The sequence below is a fragment of the Mustelus asterias genome, chromosome 14 (genome assembly GCF_964213995.1).
Source record: "Mustelus asterias chromosome 14, sMusAst1.hap1.1, whole genome shotgun sequence".
Taxonomy (NCBI): Eukaryota; Metazoa; Chordata; class Chondrichthyes; order Carcharhiniformes; family Triakidae; genus Mustelus; species Mustelus asterias.
This window is the reverse complement of record NC_135814.1, coordinates 75,614,336-75,638,075: the sequence shown is the minus strand read 5'-3', so window position 1 is coordinate 75,638,075 and position 23,740 is coordinate 75,614,336. Positions and strand designations below refer to the sequence as shown.

General features: G+C 46.4%; 1 protein-coding gene across 3 annotated transcripts in view; it reads left to right on the top strand.

Moving 5' to 3' along the window:
* Positions 1-23,740, top strand: part of LOC144503784 (protein boule-like) — a 196,728-nt gene that overhangs the window by 96,472 nt on the left and 76,516 nt on the right. For all 3 annotated transcript variants that reach the window (XM_078228651.1, XM_078228650.1, XM_078228652.1), the window contains exons 5-6: positions 3,929-4,004; positions 10,314-10,441. In XM_078228651.1, the coding sequence (XP_078084777.1) occupies positions 3,929-4,004; positions 10,314-10,441 (204 nt within the window). The remainder of the gene's footprint in view (positions 1-3,928; positions 4,005-10,313; positions 10,442-23,740) is intronic.

Here is a 23,740-nt window from a genome sequence, read left to right as displayed (position 1 = left end):
GACCTTGGTGTCCTCATGCATCAGTCGCTGAAAGTAAGTGCAGGTACAGCAGGCAGTAAAGAAGGCAAATTACATGTTGGCCTTCATAGCATATAGGAATCGGGATGTTTTACTGCAATTGTATCGGGCAGTTTTGGTGTCCTTATTTGAGGAAGGATGTCCTTATTATAGAGGGAGTACAACAAAGGTTTACCAAGCTGATTCCTGGGATGGCAGGTCTGCCATATGAGGAGAGACTAAGTCAGTTAGGATTATATTCATTGGAATTTAGAAGAGTGTGAGGAGATCTCATAGAAACCTATTCAATTCTGACAGGATTAGACAGGGTAGATTCAGAAAGAATGTACCTGATACTGGGGGAGCCCATGTGCCGAATTTTCCCATTATAGCAGATGAAGGGCAGACATATTGATCTCGGGCAGGGTTTTCTGGTTTTGTGGCAAGCATGACCGAAAAATCCTGCCCCAGAACTAGGCTTATAGTTTGAGGAAGAGAGGTAAACCTTTTAGGACTGAGGTGAGGAGAAGTTTCTACACCCAGAGAGTGGTGAATCTGTGGAATTCACTACCACAGAAACTAGTTGAGGCCAAAACATTGTGTGATTTCAAGAAGAAATTAGATATAGCTCTTGGGGCGAAAGGGATCATGGGATATGGCGGAAGGTAGGAACAAGATATTGAATTTGATGATCAGCCATGATCAAAATGAATAGTCGAACAGGCTTGAAGGGCCAAATGGCCTACTCCTGCATTTCCTATGTTTCAAAGATTTCAGCTTTCTCGGAAGGATCAGAGACTTCAAAGAAAATCTGTGTGAATATATTGGGGCTGAGTGACAGTTGTGGAGATCGGCAATCACCACCATCACTCCTCCCCCAGTGAAACTGACATCTCCTGTCTATCAGAGCAGAGGACTTCAAGCGGGTCTGCTCACATCTGCAACTTCTGACAGAGAAAAAGGGAAATCTTCTGCAGAACTGAGTGCTGTTGTCATTTAAAAACCTGCCAGCTGTCCAGGGGGCATGGAGATTAAAGTGACCATGCAACTTCAAATTGTCACAGCTGACAGGCAAGGATGAAGATTTTGATCACAGAGTTGCCTGAAATCACTATGCCAGGGATGATCTTCAGCTCTGCCAAGGTTAGAAGGTCCATAAGACCCTCATCTTGGGGGAGAGTAGCGAGGTCAACCCCTTGCCCTAGCCCAAGCCCACCCAACTTGGAGGACCCTTCCTCTGCAGCCTGGCAAAAGCAGAGGGCACAAGTACACTGGAATTACCTCCTTGATCCCCCTTTGGGGCACAAGGCACCAGGCCAGGGTATCAGTGCCAGGGTGTCGGGGGCATTGCACTGTTGGCACTGCCAAGATGCGTGGCCTTTAAGTGAGCCTGTGTTGGGGTCTGAGAAGGAGGGGGGGCTGAGTGAGAGCTGGGGAGGGGGAGGGTTGGGTCTGGTCGCCCTCATGCATGTGTGGGTAGGGGGGGTTACCATTATTTGAGCAGTGGGTGGGGGAGGATGCCCTGTTTGCTGAAGGATTGGTGGTGCTGCCCTTGTTGGCAAAGGAGTTGGGGTGGGCACCATTTTGGTTTTTGAGGGAAAGGGGAACTAGTCTGCGAACGCAGAGACCACAATCCCTGAACAGCAAAGCTGGTCAGCGTGAATTGCGGGATGCATATATTTGCATCCATCTGGTGAATCTCACATGACATTCTCCCAGTGTTAGTGCGATTCTCTTCCATTTTCACGCCAACGGGACACGTAGCCTGTAAACAGGTGAATTGCAGCCACACTGTGCAGTGTATTTCTTTGTTTTATTCCTATCCTGGGCAGGGACTGTCATAGAAAGCTGAAGTACATTCTAAATATGCTGTCATTTAATGCCAAAATATTGAATGTATTCAAGAGGTGGCTAGGTATAGCACTTGGAGCGAACGGGATCAGAGGTTATGGGGAGAAAGCAGGATTAGGCTATTGAGTTGGACGATCAGCCATGATTGTGATGAATGGCGGAACAGGCTCGAAGGGCGGAATGGCCTCCTCCTGCTCCTATCTTCTATGTTAGCCGATATGCAAGGTAGCTCCTTGATTTTATCAATTGTTCAAAAAAAACATGCGTCACGCTGTCCTGAGTGGGATACCAGATTAAATGATAGTTTTTCTATCATTGAATTTGGTGGTACTTTGTTGTTAATTTATATGTGGAGATTGAATACAAAAGATGTTAAATTACTAAGTACAGGTGGAGTCTGAATCATTTCAGATGTAATTTAACCTCTACATTCAAAATTGCAACGTATCCTGCCCTCAGGTTTTTTTTTCTGACTGCACATAGTTTGGAGTTTAACAGTATTTTTGTTTTTAATTCTCATTGTCAAATGTCGTTTCCTCCTTGAGTCAGGATTGTGTTATGATTCAGAAGGATGCACTTTATCTTCTCAAGCTCAGTGAAATATGTAACCCATATGGCTTCAAAATGTTGCCAGAGTTTTTTTGGAAGGATTGTGTCATGTATGTTTTTCATTGGTCCCAAAGTATTTTTCTGAGGAACCAAAGCTACATTCAGTCATTTGAGATTATTCTAATATGGTAGATATCCATATATGAAGAAATTCTACTTAATCGTACATTGCTTCCATAAGTGCTTTGGCAAAGAAGGAACTTCTTCATATATGGATGTCTGCCATATTAGAATTAAGTTTCAGGGAAGTCTTTATGTTACACGTAAAATTATTTTTCTCTGCTGGAATGCCAGTGGAATGGATTTGACTTCATGTGATATTCTTAAAATAATTTGCAATTTAAATCACATTTCGAATGGTTCCCTGTGCAAGTCAATGGAAGCTTGATCTTCCTCGGCAATTGCTGTGCAACCCTTACCTCAGAACTTTGAGGGGAGTTCCTCAACACATCTTTGAATACTCCCAAATACACTGCCCCGGAGCTTGAAATTTACAGGCCAATATCTTATGAAAGAAAATATCTGTTGAATGCCATCTTGCATGATACAAAAATTCCTGTGCAAGAATGTTCTAAAAACCACATTCCGTAAGCTTTGATTTTAGATGTCAGAAAAGCTTTTATTTGCGGAATAAAGGCCAATGTTCCTCGAAATTTATAATGTGATACTGTTACTTTACTTGTCAAAAATAGAATCATTGAGTACAGTTCAATTAAAAAGGAAACTTCACTGCAGAATGTCTGCAAGAAATGATTGCAGGATGAATGCAGTCAAAGAGGGCGATCAGTAGAGTGCGTACCTCTGCCATGTTATGTTTTACTCAATGTTGTTAGAATTGCTCTTCCTCCCTGCCTGGCTGTTGCTCTGTAACTATAAAGCTCAAAAAGAAAGATTTTTATTAAGCACATCCATCTCACTGAGGAGGCTTCTGACCAATCCACATCCAACAACCTGCTCTGATAACTCTACTCACATTTTGACAGCTGTGGCAAATTCCACCACAGCAACTGAGACAATCATCAACAACCCATAACATTCTAAAAGAGAAAGTAAAATTGCTCCATCTTCGCCAAAACTATTTAGTTTTTCCATGGGTTATACCTTGTCTGTGAATGACATCTAGTTGAAATTCATCCATGAATTTTTGGAATATATTGCTTACGGGCAGACAGACTAACAAATGGGCAAAAATATTATCACCACCCAGTTTCAGTGGCAGAGGTAACAACATTTCACATGATTGTGGCTGACTAATGTTCTTCAATGATAATAGGTTTTATGAAGATTTATTTTTCAAATTCACGTTAAACTATATTTTCAGTCATTTTCTTGATGTTATTTCTTGTAAATTACGTTATTAAATATATTTCAATTTGTATTTTATTTCATTCTTTCATACAGCAATGTTAAAATATAAAGACAGTGTTATTTCTTACACAACTGTTATAATATGTTGTATATTTCCTTTTAGGCAGAAAAGTTGAATTATAAAGATAAAAAACTGAACATTGGTCCAGCAATAAGAAAACAACAAGTGGGGATTCCACGTACGTATATAATATTTTCCCCATTGTTGGTGACTAAAACAGAAAACAGTTATTAATTAGACAAAACCTACGGCACAGAATTTGAAAAAGTGGCACAGTGTTTAGCACTGCTGCCTTTCAGCTCCAGGGTTCAATTCCGGCCTTGGGTGACAGTCTGTGTGGAGCTTATACATTCTTCCCATGTCTGTGTAGGTTTCCTCCGGATGCTCTGGTTTCATCACACAGTAAGAGTTTTAACAACACCAGGTTAAAGTCCAACAGGTTTATTTGGTAGCAAATGCCATTAGCTTTCGGAGCACTGCTCCTTCATCAGATGGAGTGGATATCTGCTCTCAAACAGGGCATACAGAGACACAAAATCAAGTTACAGAATACTGATTAGAATGTGAATCTTTACAGCTACATTTAAAGATACAGACAATGTGAGTGGAGGGAGCATTAGGCACAGGTTAAAGAAATGTGTATTGTCTCCAGACAGGACAGCCAGTGAGATTCTGCAAGTCCAGGAGGCAAGCTGTGGGGGTTACAGATAGTGTGACATGAACCCAAGATCCCGATTTAGGCCGTCCTCATGTGTGCGGAACTTGGCTATCAGTTTCTGCTCAGCGACTCTGCGCTGTCGTGTGTCGTGAAGGCCGCCTTGGAGAACGCTTACCCAAAGATCAGAGGCTGAATGCCCGTGACCGCTGAAGTGCTCCCCCACAGGAAGAGAACATACAAGTGTATGTACCGTGCACCTGGTAGATGGTGTTCTCACGTGAGATGATGGCATCCGTGTCGATGATCTGGCACGTCTTGCAGAGGTTGCTGTGGCAGGTGTCGTGGTCACTGTTCTTCTGAAGGCTGGGTAGTTTGCTGCGGACAATGGTCTGTTTGAGGTTGTGCGGTTGTTTGAAGGCAAGAAGTGGGGGTGTGGGGATGGCCTTGGCGAGATGTTCGTCTTCATCAATGACATGTTGAAGGCTCCGGAGGAGATGCCGTAGCTTCTCCGCTCTGGGGAAGTACTGGACGACGAAGGGTACTCTGTCTACCGTGTCCCGTGTTTGTCTTCTGAGGAGGTCGGTGCGGTTTTTCGCTGTGGCGCGTCAGAACTGTTGATCGATGAGTCAAGCACCATATCCTGTTCTTATGAGGACATCTTTCAGCGTCTGGAGGTGTTTGTTGCGATCCTCCTCATCCGAGCAGATCCTGTGTATACGGAGGGCTTGTCCGTAGGGGATGGCTTCTTTAACGTGTTTAGGGTGGAATCTTGGGTTCATGTCACACTATCTGTAACCCCCACAGCTTGCCTCCTGGACTTGCAGAATCTCACTGGCTGTCCTGTCTGGAGACAATACACATTTCTTTAACCTGTGCCTAATGCTCCCTCCACTCACATTGTCTGTATCTTTAAATGTAGCTGTAAAGATACACATTCTAATCAGTATTCTGTAACTTGATTTTGTGTCTCTGTGCCCTGTTTGAGAGCAGATATCCACTCCATCTGACGAAGGAGCAGTGCTCCGAAAGCTAATGGCATTTGCTACCAAATAAACCTGTTGGACTTTAACCTGGTGTTGTTAAAACTCTTACTGTGTTTACCCCAGTCCAACGCCGGCATCTCCACATCATTCCTCCCACAGTCCAAGGATGTTAGGAGGATTAGCCATGCTAAATTGCCCCTTAGTGTCCCAATATGTGTAGGCTGGGCAGATTATCCATGGAAAATGTGTGGGATTATAGGGATAGGGCGTGGGAGAAGGCCTAGGTAAATTAATCTGGCAGAGAGATAGTGCAGCCTTGATGGGCTGAATTACCTCTTCCGCACTAGGGATTCTACATTTTCTTAAAAAATAAGAGTTAATCTCCTTGCCCATCTCAATTTAGATTTTTCTATCTCAATTTAGATTTTTCTATCATATGTGTGTAGAATTTTATATTTTGCATTGGCATAGCATAATATTTTAAATAAAATGACCAGACTTATTCCTGCATAGGCATGTGGCTGTTTGGTCAGCAGTAATGAAAGGTGGAACCTTATGCCCTCCCCCGTGACAAGTTTGGTGCCGGGGTACATTTAATCAGGTGGAAGGGTAGCAGTTGGGAACCCCACCATCTTCCTGCTTCCACATCGATTAAGTCTGTGGCAGGAAGGCCCCACCTCTGGCACCAGCTGAGGCCCTTAAGTGGGTAATTAATGCCTGCTGAAGGGTTTCGTTCTATGTCCACTGGTATTAACCCAAGGGCAGGCGGGAACTCGTCATATTGAAAGCACGACAAGTAAACCGTCGGGGTTGCTTGTGGGCCCATGGGAAGATCAATTATTCAAAGGTGCTCAGTGCCTGATTGAGAGACTTAGCATTGGGAAGTGGGAGGCCTGCTGAGAACCACTCACTACCCTGCTGAGGTGTGACTACTTTTTGTTTGTTCAATCATGGGATAAGGGTGTCACTGTCTTAGGCCAGCATTTATTGCCCATTCCTAATTGCCCTTGAACTGAGTGGCTTGCTAGGCCATTACAGAGCACCTTTAAGAGTCAACCACATTGCTGTGAATCTGGAGTCACATGTAGGTCAGTGCAGGTAAGGATGGCAGGTAAGGATGTGATTTCCTTCCTTGAAGGGCATTTGTGAATCAGATGGGTTTTTACGACAATCGACAATGGTTTCATGTTCATCATTAGACTTATAATTCTAGACTTTTACTGAATTCAAAGTTCACCATCTGCCCGTGTGGGATTTGAATTAGGAGTATTACCCTTGGTCTCTGGATTATAGCCCATAGAAACATAGAAGCTAGGAGCAGGAGGAGGTCGTCTGGCTCTTCGAGCCTGTTCCGCCATTCATTACGATCATGGCTGATCATCCAACTCAATAGCCTAATCCTGCTTTCTCCCCATAATAGAAACATAGAAAAACAACAGCACAAAACAGGCCCTTCGGCCCCACAAGTTGTGCCGAACATATCCCTACCTTTTAGGCCTACCTATAAACCTCCATCCTATTAAGTCCCATGTACTCATCCAGGAGTCTCTTAAAAGACCCTATTGAGTTTGCCTCCACCACCACTGACGGCAGCCGATTCCACTCGCCCACCACCCTCTGTGTGAAAAACTTCCCCCTAACATCTCCCCTGTACCTACCCCCCAGCACCTTAAACCTGTGTCCTCTCGTAGCAGCAATTTCCACCCTGGGAAAAAGCCTCTGAGAGTCCACCCGATCTATGCCTCTCAACATCTTATATACCTCTATTAGGTCTCCTCTCATCCTACGTCTCTCCAAAGAGAAAAGACCGAGCTCCCTCAGCCTATCCTCATAAGGCATGCCACTCAATCCAGGCAACATCCTTGTAAATCTCCCCTGCACCCTTTCAATCTTTTCCACATCCTTCCTGTAATGAGGCGACCAGAACTGAGCACAGTACTCCAAGTGGGGTCTGACGAGGGTCTTATATAGCTGCATCATTATCCCCGGACTCCTAAACTCAATCCCTCGATTGATAAAGGCCAGCACACCATTCGCCTTCTTAACCACCTCCTCCACCTGCGGGGCCGATTTTAGAGTCTTATGGACCTGGACCCCACGGTCCCTCTGATCCTCTACAGTACTAAGAGTCTTTCCCTTTATATTGTACTCCTTCATCCCATTTGACCTGCCAAAATGGACCACTACGCATTTATCTGGGTTGAAGTCCATCTGCCACTTCTCCGCCCAGTCTTGCATCCTATGTCCCTCTGTAACTTCTGACATCCCTCCAGACTATCCACAACCCCACCAACCTTCGTATCGTCGGCAAACTTACCAACCCATCCCTCCACTTCCTCATCCAGGTCATTTATGAAAATGACAAACAGCAAGGGTCCCAGAACAGATCCCTGGTGACCGACCTCCAATTAGAAAAAGACCCATCTATACCCACTCTCTGCCTCCTTTGGGCAAGCCAGTTCTGGATCCACAGGGCAGCAGCCCCTTGGATCCCATGCCCTCTTACTTTTTCTAGAAGCCTTGCATGGGGGACCTTATCGAACACCTTGCTAAAATCCATATAAACCACATCTACCGCTTTCCCTTCGTCAATGTGTTTAGTCACATTTTCGAAGAACTCCACCAGGCTCGTAAGGCACGGTCTGCCTTTGACAAAGCCATGCTGAGTATTCTTGAGCATACTAAACCTCTCTAAATGCTCATAAATCTTGTCCCTCAGGATCTTCTCCATCAGCTTGCCAACTACTGAGGTTAGACTCACCGGTCAGTAATTTCCTGGGCTATCCCTATTCCCCTTCTTGAAAATAGGAACCACATCCGCAATCCTCCGGCATCTCTCCCGTCTCCATCGATGACGCAAAGATCATCGCCAGAGGCTCTGCAATCTCTTCTCTCGCCTCCCACAGTAGATTAAAGAATGTTCCCAATGGTGGGGGAAGTCCAGAACTAGGGGTCATAGTTTGAGGATAAGTGGTAAACCTTTTAGAACTGAGGTGAGGAGAAATGTCTTCACCCAGAAAGTGGTGAATGTGTGGAATTCAGTACCACAGAATGTAGTTGAGGCCAAAACGTTTTCAGATTTCAAGAAGAAATTAGATATAGTTCTTGGGGCTAATGGGATCATGGGACATGTGGGGAAGGGGGGAACAGGATATTGAATTTGTTTCATCCATGATCAAAATGAATGGCAGAGCAGGCTCGAAGGGCCTACTCCTGCTTCTGGTTTCTATGCTTCTATGTCAAATAATGGGTAGAATAATAAAAGAATATCAAGTGACAAAATACCTCTAATTATGTAAGCCAGAAATTTCAAGAAAATGGGAAAGTAGAAAACAAAAGAGATCTGTTTTGGAATTGAAATAGCCTTGACACAAGAATAGAGTGTGCTGGCAAAACACAGTGGATAGTTGATCCCTGAAAAGTGAAGGTTCAGCCAGTAGGGAGGTTTTCCATTCCAGTGAACAGTTGTCACATCAAATACTGGGCTGAATTTTGACTTGGAAGCAGACAATTAAACAATTTCTCACTATTGGCCAGAGTACAGCTATGCTACCATCTTCCTGCGTCTGACCCTGTGGGCAGGTAGCCAATTAGACCAGTTAAAGTGGGCGGCACGGTAGCACAGTGGTTAGCACTGCTGCTTCACAGCTCCAGGGTCCTGGGTTCGATTCCCGGCTCGGGTCACTGTCTGTGTGGAGTTTGCACATTCTCCTCGTGTCTGCGTGGGTTTCCTCTGGGTGCTCCGGTTTCCTCCCACAGTCCAAGATGTGCGGGTTAGGTTGATTGGCCATGCTAAAATTGCCCCTTAGAGTCCTGGGATGCGTAGGTTAGAGGGATTAGCGGGTAAATATGTGGGGGCAGGGCCTGGGTGGGATTGTGGTCGGTGCAGACTCGATGGGCCGAATGGCCTCCTTCAGCACTGTAGGGTTTCTATGATTCTATGAAAGTGCCAATTGAGAACAGTGTTCACACGCTGTCTGGATTTTGCTGATGGTAGACAGGTCTACCCAATCTTGTTCTGGCCTGTAGATGGAAGCCTGGCAGTGGCAAGCCAGGTGGCCAGATGTGCATCCTACAAAACAGCCCAGCATGTATCCACTGGACTTCAAGGGCCATAGCCATGGTAGCAGGCCTTCCTGGCTAGAGGTCCCCTTCCACAGTGACGGGGTCTGGCAGGTATGACCAAAGTTTATTTATTCAGTTCTTCAGAGGGTGCCTCCATGTTGAAGGTCTGCAGCACTGAGAGCCAAATAGGCTGCTTCCCAGAAGATTGCTGTGCCAGTCTCACTGCTCGCAAATGCAGGTTCCAGGCCCCCATTTAGCTCAGAAGTCTGCAGGGCAATCCAGCCATTTGACTGTTCTCTCCATTAAAGCTGATTGACCTGCTGTGCGTTTTCGTCTTGTTTCAGATTTCCAGTATCTGCAATATTTTATGTAATATATACACAGCAGGTCTAGCAGAATCTGTGGATAGAGAAACAGAGTTAACTTTTCTAGTCCAGGTGACACTTCTACAGAACTGAAGAGGGATAAAAATGTAATGAATTATATTCAGGCAAAAATGCACTTGTTATTGGTTTAATATCTCAGCAACAGGACTTACATGGCTGTCAAGCTAACTTCCATGATAGGAATGATTACTCTTGCAATTTTTGCTCCTAGCAGAATAATATTGATGCCACTGCCAATCCAGCATGATGTATAGGTTGTCTTTAAATCATTAGAATAATTTTTACTTCAACCCCTTCAGATAATTATTCAAAACTTATTTGAATTGTATATTTTAGAAACGTCATTATTTTCGGTAAGTAGGTGTTTATTTTTAACATCACTGTCTGCTAAATAGGAACAAGTTTAATGCCGGCAGCTGGGACAATGTATTTGACAACTTCAACTGGATATCCTTACACATACCACAATGGAGTGGCTTACTTCCATAGCCCAGAAATCACTTCTGTTCCACAACCGTGGCCTGTGAGTAAATATGTATTTGAATATTTATTCTTTGACTAATAAAGGTAAAGTCGCCATAGTCCCAGATGACCGTAGGCTGTGACTGGTGGTGATTGAACCTGCGAATCACCACACCTCAAGTGAGGGCAAGATTACGGTTTTGTGCTCCAATCTTTCATTACAAACCCACTTTCACAATGAAAGTTGTCCCCTCTTACTTTTCCTTTGGTTATGAAATGGAAATATGGATTTCAGGACAATCTGTGGCTTTTAGTTGCACCCTTCCCATTTTCTTTCCCTAATCAATCATGCTTCTAACTACAGTGTTGTGTTGTTTTGGGGGCGGCGGGGGGGTACAAAGATCGGTTCAATTCAGAAGGTCCACAAAAGTTTCAATAAAAACAGGATGTAAGTTTATTTTTGGTGTACAGGCTTCAATTCCCAACTGCCAGCAGCCTATGGAGACCCTGATGACATCATGGAGTGATCACATGGCCTTCCTCTTGAAGGAACCATGCCACACACAGCAATTACCCAAATATGTGATATCCCTCCCCCTTGACCTCTAAGGTCCTCCCCCCAATCAATTGCAGAGGTGTTTATATCTAGCATCACAAATCAAGGTACACATTCGGCTATGCAACCAGATTAAATGCAGTACAAACAATTTGAGAGGCGATTGGGAGGCAGTCGAGCTCTCACTGGTTGTATCCATTGCTTGGGCACATCGGTAGATGTTTCATGCCTTGGAGGGGTGTCGTTATCCTTGCCAATAAGGAAATTGGCAAAGGCGATAAGCTCGCTAGTTCTTTCGGGCTCTGGTAGTAGCAGGAACATCAGCAACTAGAGGGGGTGGTTCTGACAAGCCACTGTGGGAAACCAACAACTGGTCAACATGGGGTCTCCAAACCAAATCACCGTTAGTTTGGATCACGTATGATACAGGGTCAGTCTGAGTCAAGACTAGTAGACAAAGTAGGTTGCCTGGGTAATATAACTGCGTGCCAACACTCGCTCCCCTTGGTGAAATAAGCATCATTTAGCACTCACTAGTCTCCTGGTTACTTGGTTATGCCCTACTATCGCCAATATCTCTTGTGGTATTAAAAGATCAAATATTGTTCTCAACTTCCTCTTCACGAGTAGCAACATGTAGTATTCCTGTAGGATGCCAAAAAGCCATTGAGATGTCTGGTTAATGAGCCTTGATCTTGAGAAGTTTTCAGTCCATGTTTCCGAGATTGCACAAATTGTTCAGTTAACACATTAGTAGCTGGGTGATAGGACGCTGATTTGATATGTTGGATACCACTCCTTTTGAGACTATCTTCAAAGTCTTGTGACGTAAACTGTGTCCCATTGTCACGGACAATTTATTCAGGTTTGTCAAACCTTGTGAAGATCCCCTCCAGTTTCTCAGTGGTTTTCTCTGTATTGGTGCATTTCATTATGATCACTTCTGGCGACTTAGTGTGTGCATTGACTAAAGAGCATATACCCATCTGCTGGACTGACGAAATCAATATGCAGGCGTTGAAATGGCATTTTAGGCCATTCCCACGAGTGTAGGGTGACAATGATGATACATTCCTCACCCGAGCACATGACTGGCATTGTCCCACACTTAATTCTATTTGGGTGTCCAAACCTGGCCCCCAAAGGTAACTCCAAACAAGTCCCTTCATCTGGACACTGCCAGGATGCCTTTCGTGTAGTTGCTCCAGCAATTTGTGTCATAAATTAGGAGAGATTCATTCTGATTCCTCTCAACCAGCCTTAGACTGTCAATTGTAGCTTCCATGACATGTATGGTTTTAGATCAGGATGTGTTCCTGTTATCTTTCCTTTTAACACCATATCTTGTACTTTTCTTATCATGGGATCATTCCTGGTTTGTCGTTAGACTTGTGATGCTGACACTGGTGCATTATCTATTTGAGAAAAATAGAAAATATTGGGAACACTGCTCAGTAGTCCGTGGCCAACAGGCAAAACAACTGGGATAATGGGCCGTGTTAGCATGGCTCTCTGACTGTCGATATTTTATTTCATGCAAATAGGCTGATAAGATGAGGGACCATTGTTGCAATCTACTAGCAGCAAGTGAAAATATAACCTTATGTGGCCTGAAGATAGTCATCAGTGGTCAGTGATCTGTTAATGGGATGAAATATCAGCCATACTTGCACTGATGGAACTTCCAGACTCCAAAGATAATACTCAATGGGCCCGATTTTACCAACAATTTGCGCCCGTTTTCGGGCGCGAAATTGTGGTAAAGTTGGGTGTGAGGCCTTTATCGCGATCTGCACCTGCATCCGCGCAGATTGCCACTTTACCGAAACTCGGGAATGGCGGCGATCCGCTTCGTGCCCAAAACGGGCACAACGGCGATTTAAATGTATTTGCATGCAATTAAATTGAATTAATGAACTGCCCGCCCAACTTCATCAGCATTTCCCCCTTTACCACCGCATTTGCCGATCCGGAATCGCGCCGTTACGGACCTGCTAAATAAAAGTCTGAGTCGGGTGCTCCAGCCTTTGAAGGGCGCGTTCAGTGTTTCCAACGGCTCTCTGGCTCAGATCAGTGGTGGGGGGGAGGAGGGAGGCGGGTCAGAACATTCTCTGGTTGGAGGGGGGAGGAGGGGAGTGAGATCAGATCATTGTCTGGTTGGGGGGCGGAGGAGGAAGAGACAGGTCAGATGTATCTCTGGCGGGGGGGTGGGTGCGATCGTTGTCTGGTGGTGGGGGGGAGGGCTGATCGTTGTCTGGTGATGGGGGGGAGGGCTGATCGTTGTCTGGGGGAGGCGGGTCAGATGTTCCTCTGGAGGGAAGGGGTAGTGAGGCCAGACCATCTCTGGGGGTGGGGGGGGAGTGAGGCAAGTTCATTGTCGGAGGGGGGGGGGGAGTGAGGCCAGATCGTCGTCTTGGGGGGTGGGGGAGACGGGTAAGATGTATCTCGGGGGGGGGGGGGGGGGGGGGGCAGATGGATCTCTGGTGGGGGGGTAGGGGTGGCGAACGGTCTGGGTAATGGGGGTGGGTAAGGGGGACAGTGATGTGTGTGTGTGTCCCTTATCCATCACCCCCACTACCCAGACCGATCACCCCCCCCCCCCTCACCGATCGCCCGCAGAGTGGCAGCAGACCCCCTGCCCCCACCAGAGATCCATCTGCCCCCCCCCAACCAGAGATCCATCTGCCCCCTCCCACCAGAGATCCATCTGCCTCCCCACCAGAGATATATCTGCCACCCCCTCCCCCCCACCAGAGACCCATCTGCCCCCCCCCCCCCCCCGCACCCCCACCAGAGATCCATCTGCCCCCCCACCCACCCACCAGAGATCCATCTGCCCTCCCAACCCCGAGATACACTCTCGCTCCCGCTTTTCACTCCCGGGCCGCTTTCTCCGTTTTTTGCAGCTTGGGAGCAATCTGAAGGTGTGCTTTTTCCAATTTTTTTCTAACTGCGCATGCGTAGTTCAGAGCTCCGATCGTTTCGGCCACGCTAAGCCCCGCCCACAGCGCGAATGGGACTGGAGATGGCTGAAAGCGGATTTCTAAGTCGGATCTGTACTACGCCCAGATTCGGCACTAAGAATGAAAATGGTAAAATCGGGCCCAATGTTTCCTTCTCCAATTGAGCATAGTTAGATTTGGCACTCCTCAGTGTGACAGAAGCAAAAGCTATTGCTCTGTCCTTGTCCGAAGGCAAAATGTGTGAGATGACTGCTCCGAGTCCGTAGGGAGAGCGTCACAAGTGAGTTGCAATGGCAGTTTTGGATTAAAATGAACTAAGACTTTGGATGTCTGCAAAGCATCCTTCACTGCCTTCATTGCATTTGGATGTCCAATGCCAAGACTGTTTAATGCACAATAGATAGTGTAGTGGTTTCAACAAAGTAGCTAAATCGGAGACAGGTTTCCCATAATAGTTGACTAGACCTAGAAATGATCTTAATAGTGTCACATTCTTTGGACATGGAGTTTTCATGGTGGCCTCCATTTTCTTTGGTGCCTTTGTTATCAATAATGTGGCCCAAGTATTGTATCGAAGTTGAGAAGAAGTTACATTTCTCTTTTTTGACATCATGGCCATGTACTTGGAAGATCTTGCAACGTTGATGCTAAGTTCGTCAAATGTTCCTGGTCATTGCACATGTAATTAAAATATTGTCAAGATAACATTGTACTATGGGTAACATACTCAGGATTTCATCTATTGACTGCTATAATAACGTAGTGGCCAAAGCGATTCCAAAGGGTAATTGTTTGTGACGGAACACGCCTTGGTGGGTAGCAAGGGTTGTGACCTTCATTTGCATTTAAGCCTGCAACAGATCGATTTTGTTGAACTCTTGCCCACCTAATAGTTTTGCGAACCAGCCCTCAATTAGTGGAAGTGGGTGCTGATCTGTACATAATATCAGGTTAATAAGAACATAAGAACATAAGAAATAGGAGCAGGAGTAGGCCATCTAGCCCCTCGAGCCTGCCCCGCCATTCAATAAGATCATGGCTGATCTGACGTGGATCAGTACCACTTACCCGCCTGATCCCCATAACCCTTAATTCCCTTACCGATCAGGAATCCATCCATCCGCGCTTTAAACATATTCAGCGAGGTAGCCTCCACCACCTCAGTGGGCAGAGAATTCCAGAGATTCACCACCCTCTGGGAGAAGAAGTTCCTCCTCAACTCTGTCTTAAACCGACCCCCCTTTATTTTGAGGCTGTGTCCTCTAGTTTTAACTTCCTTACTAAGTGGAAAGAATCTCTCCGCCTCCACCCTATCCAGCCCCCGCATTATCTTATAAGTCTCCATAAGATCCCCCCTCATCCTTCTAAACTCCAACGAGTACAAACCCAATCTCCTCAGCCTCTCCTCATAATCCAAACCCCTCATCTCCGGTATCAACCTGGTGAACCTTCTCTGCACTCCCTCCAATGCCAATATATCCTTCCTCATATAAGGGGACCAATACTGCACACAGTATTCCAGCTGCGGCCTCACCAATGCCCTGTACAGGTGCATCAAGACATCCCTGCTTTTATATTCTATCCCCTTCGCAATATAGGCCAACATCCCATTTGCCTTCTTGATCACCTGTTGTACCTGCAGACTGGGCTTTTGCGTCTCATGCACAAGGACCCCCAGGTCCCTTTGCACGGTAGCATGTTTTAATTTGTTTCCATTGAGATAGTAATCCCATTTGTTATTAAAATAATGACCATAGGTTGATGGTCATCTTAAAATCATGATGTGGAGATGCCGGCGTTGGACTGGGGTAAACACAGTAAGAAGTTTAACAACACCAGGTTAAAGTCCAACAGGTTTATTTGGTAGCAAAAGCCACTTTTGCTACCAAATAAACCTGTTGGACTTTAACCTGGTGTTGTTAAACTTCTTACCATCTTAAAATCCCCAGAAATGCAGAATGTATCATCCAGTTTCATGACAGGTAATATTTGTGAGGCCTAGTTGCTCATGATAACAGGTTCCAAAACACTGGTGTCAACAAGCTGCTCTAACTCCAATTCAGTCTTAAGACAAGTTGCATTCGGCACTGCTCTCACTTTGAGAGGCTTTTTGGTTGGCAATTTGGCTTGATTTTGAATTTCACTTGCATTCCTTCCATTGAGCCAAATGTATCTTCAAGTACACTCATATCTATTAAGAATGTGCTGTGGGTCCACCTTGGCATCCACCATTTGGTTTACCACAGTCCAGTCCAGCTTGATCTTCTCCAACCAAGATCATTCAAAGTGAGTCGGGAAGTTTCCTTGGTCCACGTGGAGAGGCAGCTCCTCTGTTTACCCACTGAGCTCCACCTTGACGATAATGTAGCCTTTCAAAGGCACAATTTCTTCTGTATATATTCCTAAAATCGCGTTCGCTGGCCTTAAGGGAAGATGCTTTAGTGTCTGTTGATATTGGGAATTAAAGATACGGTGGCACCTGTGTTAACTTCCATTTGACTGGTTGTCCATTCGGTGTAGGGCGACCCAAAATTGGTGTGATTTCCCCTGGGACCAATAACTTGTTTAGTCTTAGCTCCTCATCAGACTCCTGGAATGCCTCTTCCTGACTGCTGTCATTCTTGTCAGCCATGTTATAAACTGTGTTTGCTGAATTTGTCTTAGTCTTCTTCTAACATGTCCCTGGGTTCTTTTTCTGCGAGCCGTGTTCAGGAAACCCTGACGCCTTCCAACAAGCTCTTTCAATGTGGCCAACCTTGCCACAATTCCAGCACTGGCTGTTCTTGCTCCCAACAGTCAGTACTAGACTGACTAAGGGAATTCCCCTAGACTAAGGGAATTTCACACCAGCAGAGTAACCAGCACGTCTTTCAGAATGTGGGAGGAAATCGGTGCACCCAGAGGAAACTCACGCAGACACGGGGTGAACGTGCAAACTCCACACAGACAGTGACCCAAGCCAGGAATCGAACCCAGGTCCCTGGCGCTGTGAAGCAGCAGTGCTAACCACTGTGCTACCGTGCCGCCCATAGGGGTGTTACATTAGCAATTTTCCAGTCCTCTGGGACCCTCCCTGACTGCAATGCTTCCTGAAAGATCACCACTAATGCCTCCATAATCTCTTCAGCTATCTTCTTAAAACTCTGGGGTGCAGGTGATTTATCCACCTTCAAATCTTTCAGCTTTCCTAGCACTTTCTCTTTAGTAGTGGCCACCACACGCACCTCTGCCCCTTGACTTTCTTGAATTTTTGGTATGTTACTGGTGTCTTCCACTGTGAAGACTGATGCAAAATACCCATTCAGTTCCTCCACATTACTGCTTCTCCAGCATCATTTTCCAGCGGTCCAACGTCCACTCTTGCCTCTCTCTTACCCTTTATATATCTACTGGCTAGCTTACCCTCATATTTCATCTTCTCCCCCCTTATTGCTTTTTTAGTTGTCCTCTGTTGGTTTTTAAAGGCTTCCCAATCCCCTGGCTTCCCACTAATTTTTGCCACATTGTATGCTTTTCCATTTGCTCTATGTTGTCCCTGACTTCCCTTGTCAGCTATGGTTGCTTCATCCTCCCCTTAGTATGCTTCTTCTTTCTTGGGATGAAATTCTGTTGTGTCTCCTGAATTACTCCCAGAAACTCCTGCCATTGCTGCTTCACCGTCTTTCCTGCTAGGCTCCTCTTCCAATTATGAACATGGCTCTGACAATGGTGGGATTCTAGGGGGAGCATTTTCCTGTCTTGCCCGCCACGGGAATCGTAGCAGGCAGGGGGGGGGGCGGACCATGCAAAGGTCCATTGACCTCGGGTGGGATTTTTCGGTTCTGGGGCGAGCGCAGCCAGAAAATCCCACCCTAGGACTGGAGTGTCAGATAACATTGAGGCATCTGGAGCTCATTCCAGCAGCCACCCCATCACATGGAGAAATCTAGAGACCACAGGGCACCCCAAGGGAGGAGAAGGACTGAAGCCCATTCCAGGACCTTGCACCAGAGAGACTCAGGCAGTTTCCAGCCTATATGAATCTGGTGGGTGGGGGCATGGGCAAGGGGTGCTTATGTCTCCAGCTCAGACCTCTGATCTTCCTGCAGGCCTTATAGCTTTACCCTCAAGTTGGGGGCCATGAAAGTCAGAGTTAGAAATTTTGAGTTGACAGCATCACCATTCTATGAGCCAGAATCTCTCTCCCCAACATAAACCCCCCAAAAGTGCCCCCATCACACACTCAGAAAGGAGCAAGGAGGTCAGTGTTATGTTGTAAGAAAGACAGGAGTCAGATCATTTGTGATCATGAGGAGCACCACAGCTTTCCTCACAGCAGGGCATAATCATCCTCCTGCCTTGCCGAAGCAGGCCCACCACCTGGGCAACTATGTCTTTCACAGCCCCTGGGAGCATGTTTCCTCCTCTTAGTGCCAAGTGTGCAAGTACCTGGCACAGGTGCTGCACTGTTTCCCAGTCAAGGCGGAGTTGTTGGCTGCACATGCTGTCCAACAGTTTGTAAAATGACCAGCGTCTCCTGTAGACATGTGGCCTACATTATCGCTATTTCTTACCCAGTCCTCGGCCTAATAGGCAGCTGGCAGTTGAGCCTCTCTGGCAGCACCCTGATGTTCCTGGGTCAACTCCTATGGTGCTGGGTCAAACCTGGGCTGGCCCTGTTGCACTCGTCACCTCCTGCATGCCTTGGCGTCAATCAGCAGCAATGGCGCGACTGGCCTGACTCCAAACCAATATTCATTTTTAATCTGTGAGGATGTGGAAACATAAGAGAGAGACAGTGAACAGTGTAATCCATTCTTTCACTCTTTAACCTCCTCCCTAATCCCATTATGATCCAGTGGTTGAAGGCTGACCAACCTTCAGCACTCCTATTACTCAGCGCTGCTTTACAGAAACTACTGTCCACACCAGATAGCTCATATGGTCACGGACACTGACCCCATGTCCCGTCATCTTGCAACATTGTCTCCTGCCATATCATTCCTCCCTTCACCTCATCAGTTATGGAGTGCATCATGATGTGGTGACACTGAAGGCCACTCGGTGGCCCCATGGCATTGAGCCACATAGCCCTGCCCGTGCTGCTTCTTCCCCGAACGCTTGATAACGTTTAACCCATGGGGGATAGCTGATTTATTGATGATGAGAACAGTTGATAGGTTGGTTGGATAGCATGGATGAGAGAGGGCACATCTTGGTCTCACAGGAGAAGGAAGAGGCCGGTGGAACCTCCTGAGTGAGCATCACGCCACCTTCTTCCTGGCAGATTGGTAGATTCCAAAGCAGCCACGGACCTACCACATAACTTTCAATTGCTGGGTCATTCTTCCCCCAAAACCCTCGGTCCCTGCCAGGAACTGCAATTGACACTACACCCCAGAGCCTTCAGGGAGTTGCCTACTGCCCCTTGGTGTGCAACACTGCGGTCCTCACAATCCCTCCCTCACACTTAAGGAATCTGTCAGTGCTATACTGAGTGTTAGCAAAATGCACTGTGCCCCTTCTTGCGTTTCCCAGGTGTGCGAGGGGGCTTCCTCAATGACGGTCCCTTGTGGCTTCTTGTCTGACATGTGGCAGCTGTTTGTGTGTTTCGGATGTTATAGAGTCATAGAATTTTACAGCATGTAAACAGGCCCTTTGACCCAACTTGTCCATGCCGCCCCTTTTTGTTAACATCTAAGCGAGTCCCAGTTGCCTGCTTTTGCACCATATTCCTCCAAACCCATCTTACCCATGTAACTGTCCAAACGCTTTTTAAAAGTCAAAATTGAACTGCCTCTACTCTTACCTCTGGCAGCTTGTTCCAGACACTCACCACCCTCTGTGTGAAAAAATTGCCCCTCTGGCCACTTTTGTATCTCTCCCCTCTCACCTTAAACCTATGCCCTCTAGTTTTAGACTCCCCTACCTTTGAGAAAAGATATTGATTATCTAGCTGATCTACGCCCCTCATTATTTTATAGACCTCTATAAGATAACCCCTCAGCCTTCAACGCTCCAGAGAAAAAAGTCCCAGTCTATCCAGCCTCTCCTTATAACTCAAACCATCAAGTCCCGGTAGCATCCTAGTAAGTCTCTTCTGCACTCTTTCTAGTTTAATAATATCCTTTCTATAATAGGGTGACCAGAACTGTACACAGTATTCCAAGTGTGGCCGTACCAATGTCTTGTACAACTTCAACAAGATGTCCCAACTCCTGTATTTAATGTTCTGACCAATGAAACCAAGCATGCTGAATGCCTTCTTCACCACTCTGTCCACCTGTGACTTCACTTTCAAGGAGCTGTGAACCTGTAGCCATAGGTCTCTTTGTTCTGTAACTCTCCCCAATGCCCTACCATTAACTGAGTAAGCCCTGCCCTGGTTCGATCGACCAGAATGCATCACCTCGCATTTATCTAAATTAAACTCCATCTGCCATTCGTCAGCCCACTGGCCCAATTGATCAAGATCGTGCTGCGATCCTCGATAACCTTCTTCACTGTCCACTGTGCCACCAATCTTGGTGTCATCTGCAAACTTACTAACCATGCCTCCTAAATTCTCATCCAAATCATTAAGAGAAATGACAAATAACTGGATCCAGCATCGATCCCTGAGACACACTGCTTGTCACAGGCCTCCAGTTTGAAAAACAACCCTCTACAACCACCCTCTGGCTTCTATCATCCAGCCAATTTTGTATCCATTTAGATACCTCACCCTGGATCCCGTGAGATTTTAGCTTATGCAACAACCTACCATGCGGTTCCTTGTCAAAGGCCTTGCTAAAGTCCATGTAGACAACATCAACTGCACTGCCCTCATCAACCTCGTTGGTTACCACTTCAAAAAACTCAATCAGATTTGTGAGACATGATTTTCCACTCACAAAGCCATGCTGACTGTCCCTAACCAGTCCGTGCCTCTCTAAATGCCTGTAGATCCTGTCTCTCAGAATACCTTCTAACAACTTACCCACTATAGATGTGAAGCTCACCGGCCTGATGTTAATTCTGTGCAGCCAAGCATCTCCTGAAGAAACTGAAGTGGTGCTACAGACTAAGGACTTTGGTCAGTGAGGAATGTGTGCCTTTCCTGGAACCTCGGCTGTACTGAGTGATATAGCCATAGGTTAAAGTGCGAGTCTTGTCAAAATGCACTTGAGATCTCCAGCAAGCTTCTGAGAGTGTTAATGTTATTCAGTGTGGTAAGGATGAGACCAGAGGGAGCGGCTGCGGGGCAGTCGCAGAGAGCAGCAGCCTTCATGGAACCGTCAGTGAATTCAATTCAATTCAACTTTATTGTCATTGTATAATGTACAAATACAACGAAAAGTGAGCTTGCCAGCTCCCAAGATACAAAAAAAGATTTAAAAAAGCAAATGCACTAGTCATTATAAAATAGTGCCAATAGTCATTAAGTGCACAATGCCCATCACCTGGAAATATGTTAAAGGACGGAGTTCAGCTGGGTAACAGCTCTGGGGGAGAAGCTGTTCCTGAGCCTGGTCGTACAGGCTTGTATGCATCTGTAGCGCCTCCCAGATGGCAGGGGTGCAAACAGTCTGGCTGGGATGAGTGGAATCTCTGGTGATGCTAAGAGATCTCCGCAGACAGCATTTGTGATAAATATCCTGGATGGCTGGTAGCCGGGTGCCGATAATGTATTGGACAATTTTGACAACCCACTGCAAAGCTTTCTGGTCAGAAATGGAGCAACTGCCGTACCACACAGTAATGCAGTTCAACAAGATGCTCTCTATTGTGCACCGGTAGAAGTTTGAGAGAAGCTGGGGGACAGGTTGGCTCTCTTTAGCCTCCTTAGGATGTATAGGTGCTGCTGATCCTTCTTCACTAGGGAGGAGGAGTTGAGGGACAATGAGAAGTCCTCCATGATGTAGATGCCCAGGAATTTGAAGCTACAGACCCTTTCCACCTCTACCCCATTGATGTAAATAGGGGCGTGAGTGCTGTCTCTGGACTTCCTGAAATCCACAATGAGTTCTTTGGTCTTCTTAGTGTTGAGAGCCAAGTTGTTTCCAGCACTCCACATCACCAAATGTTGGACCTCCTCCCTGTAGGCTGATTCATTGTTATTAGTGATCAGGCCCACCACTGTAGTGTTGTCCGTGAACTGGATGATGATGGTATTGGTGTCACAGACAGGCACATAGTCATGGTGAAGAGGGAGTAGAGAACGGGGCTCAGCATGCATCCTTGTGGAGCCCTGGTGCTCAGAGTTAGGGTGGGGGAATGTGAGGTTATCTAACCTAACAGACTGGGGCCTGTTGGTTAGAAAGTCCAGGATCCAATTACAGAGGGTGGTGTTGACTCCTAGGGTATGGGGTTTATGGACAAGCTTGGTGGATAATGGTGTTAAATGCTGAGCTGTAGTCAGAGAACAGCATTCTAACATAGGTGTCCTTACCTTGCAAATGGGTCAGAACGGAATGAAGAGTAGTGGAAATAGCGTCTCCCGTTGATCTGTTTGCGCAATAGGCAAACTGGTGCTGGTCGAGATTGGCAGGGACATTGGCTTTTAGGTGAGTCAGGACCAATCTCTCGAAGTACTTCATTATGATGGGGGTGAGTGCAATAGGGCGGTCATTCAGGCTCATCACATTCAATTGCTTCAGCACAGGAACAATGGTTGTGCGCTTGAAGCATGCGGGAACCACCGTCCGGGCCAGTGACAGGTTGAAGATGTCAGTAAAGACCTTAGCCAACTGATCAGCACATACCCTGAGTACCCGTCCAGGAATGCCTTCTGGGCCAGCGTCCTTGCGAGTGCGCACTCTGCATAGAGTACCCTTATATCAGAGGTAGACAGTGTGAGCACCTGGTCATCCTGAGGCCAATGAATGTCTCGGCAATGCAGCTTTTGATGTTATATGGCTGTATGCCAGCACATCTTTCACTTGCTACTGGGGCATCTGATCGTTGTGTGCACCAGCCACAGTGATTTCCCTCCCTCATCTGCTGTGGGACTGTCAATGAAGGAGTTCCATGAACTGTGACAACAGATTGTGCTCATTCAGGCTTAAAAGGCAGAGAGCCCTTGTATCATGTCTTGTGAGTGAGAGAAGTTTTGAGAGGGCTGGCGGCAGTTGGCAGTCGTTTAATGAATTCAGGACTTAGCCGAATTTTGAGTGGATTGCCGATAGAAGAATGTAGGGGTGCAGATGGTGCATTGATTAGCAAAAAGCAAAAACCTCGAGCTGTTACAGAATACAGAGTGGAATGAACACTTTTAACAGTTAGGTGCCTGAAATTGGCATTGTGGGAGTTTGTTGCTAATATTTAAACATATAATGAAGCCGGTCAACTAAGGCACCCCTGTATCCGGGGCAGGACACGCGCCACACCACCCCCCCCCCCCCCCACCTTCTTTCCCTCCAGCTCAATCCACACTTCCTATCCCTCCACTCATGCACCCCACAGATAAGTTTAGAACAGGACACTTACCTCCTTGCTCTCCCTCAGAGTCCAAGGCACTAGGGCCCACTTTTCAGGAGCGTCACCAAATCACGCCTGTGTGACTTTCAGCTGGGGAGGCAGGCTCATTGTGGGAGGCCGCTGAATCGGCTGTCCAACCCGCTAATGATATTGCAATGAGGGCTTTTGCATAACTATTGGGTTGCCACCTGCTCTGTGCGGATACTCAATCGGGGCTGGTGGGAAAGGCCGGGTGAATGGGAAATACTTTGATAACTGCCCATTTAGCCTCAATGCCCTATTCGGTTGTCCATCAGGATTCCTACTAGTGGCAATTGGGGTGGTGAATTCCCCCCAACAATCAGTGACTTAGATGTTGAGTCCAACCTTTCCCAACATAAAACTAGTAGGGAAATTAAACTAT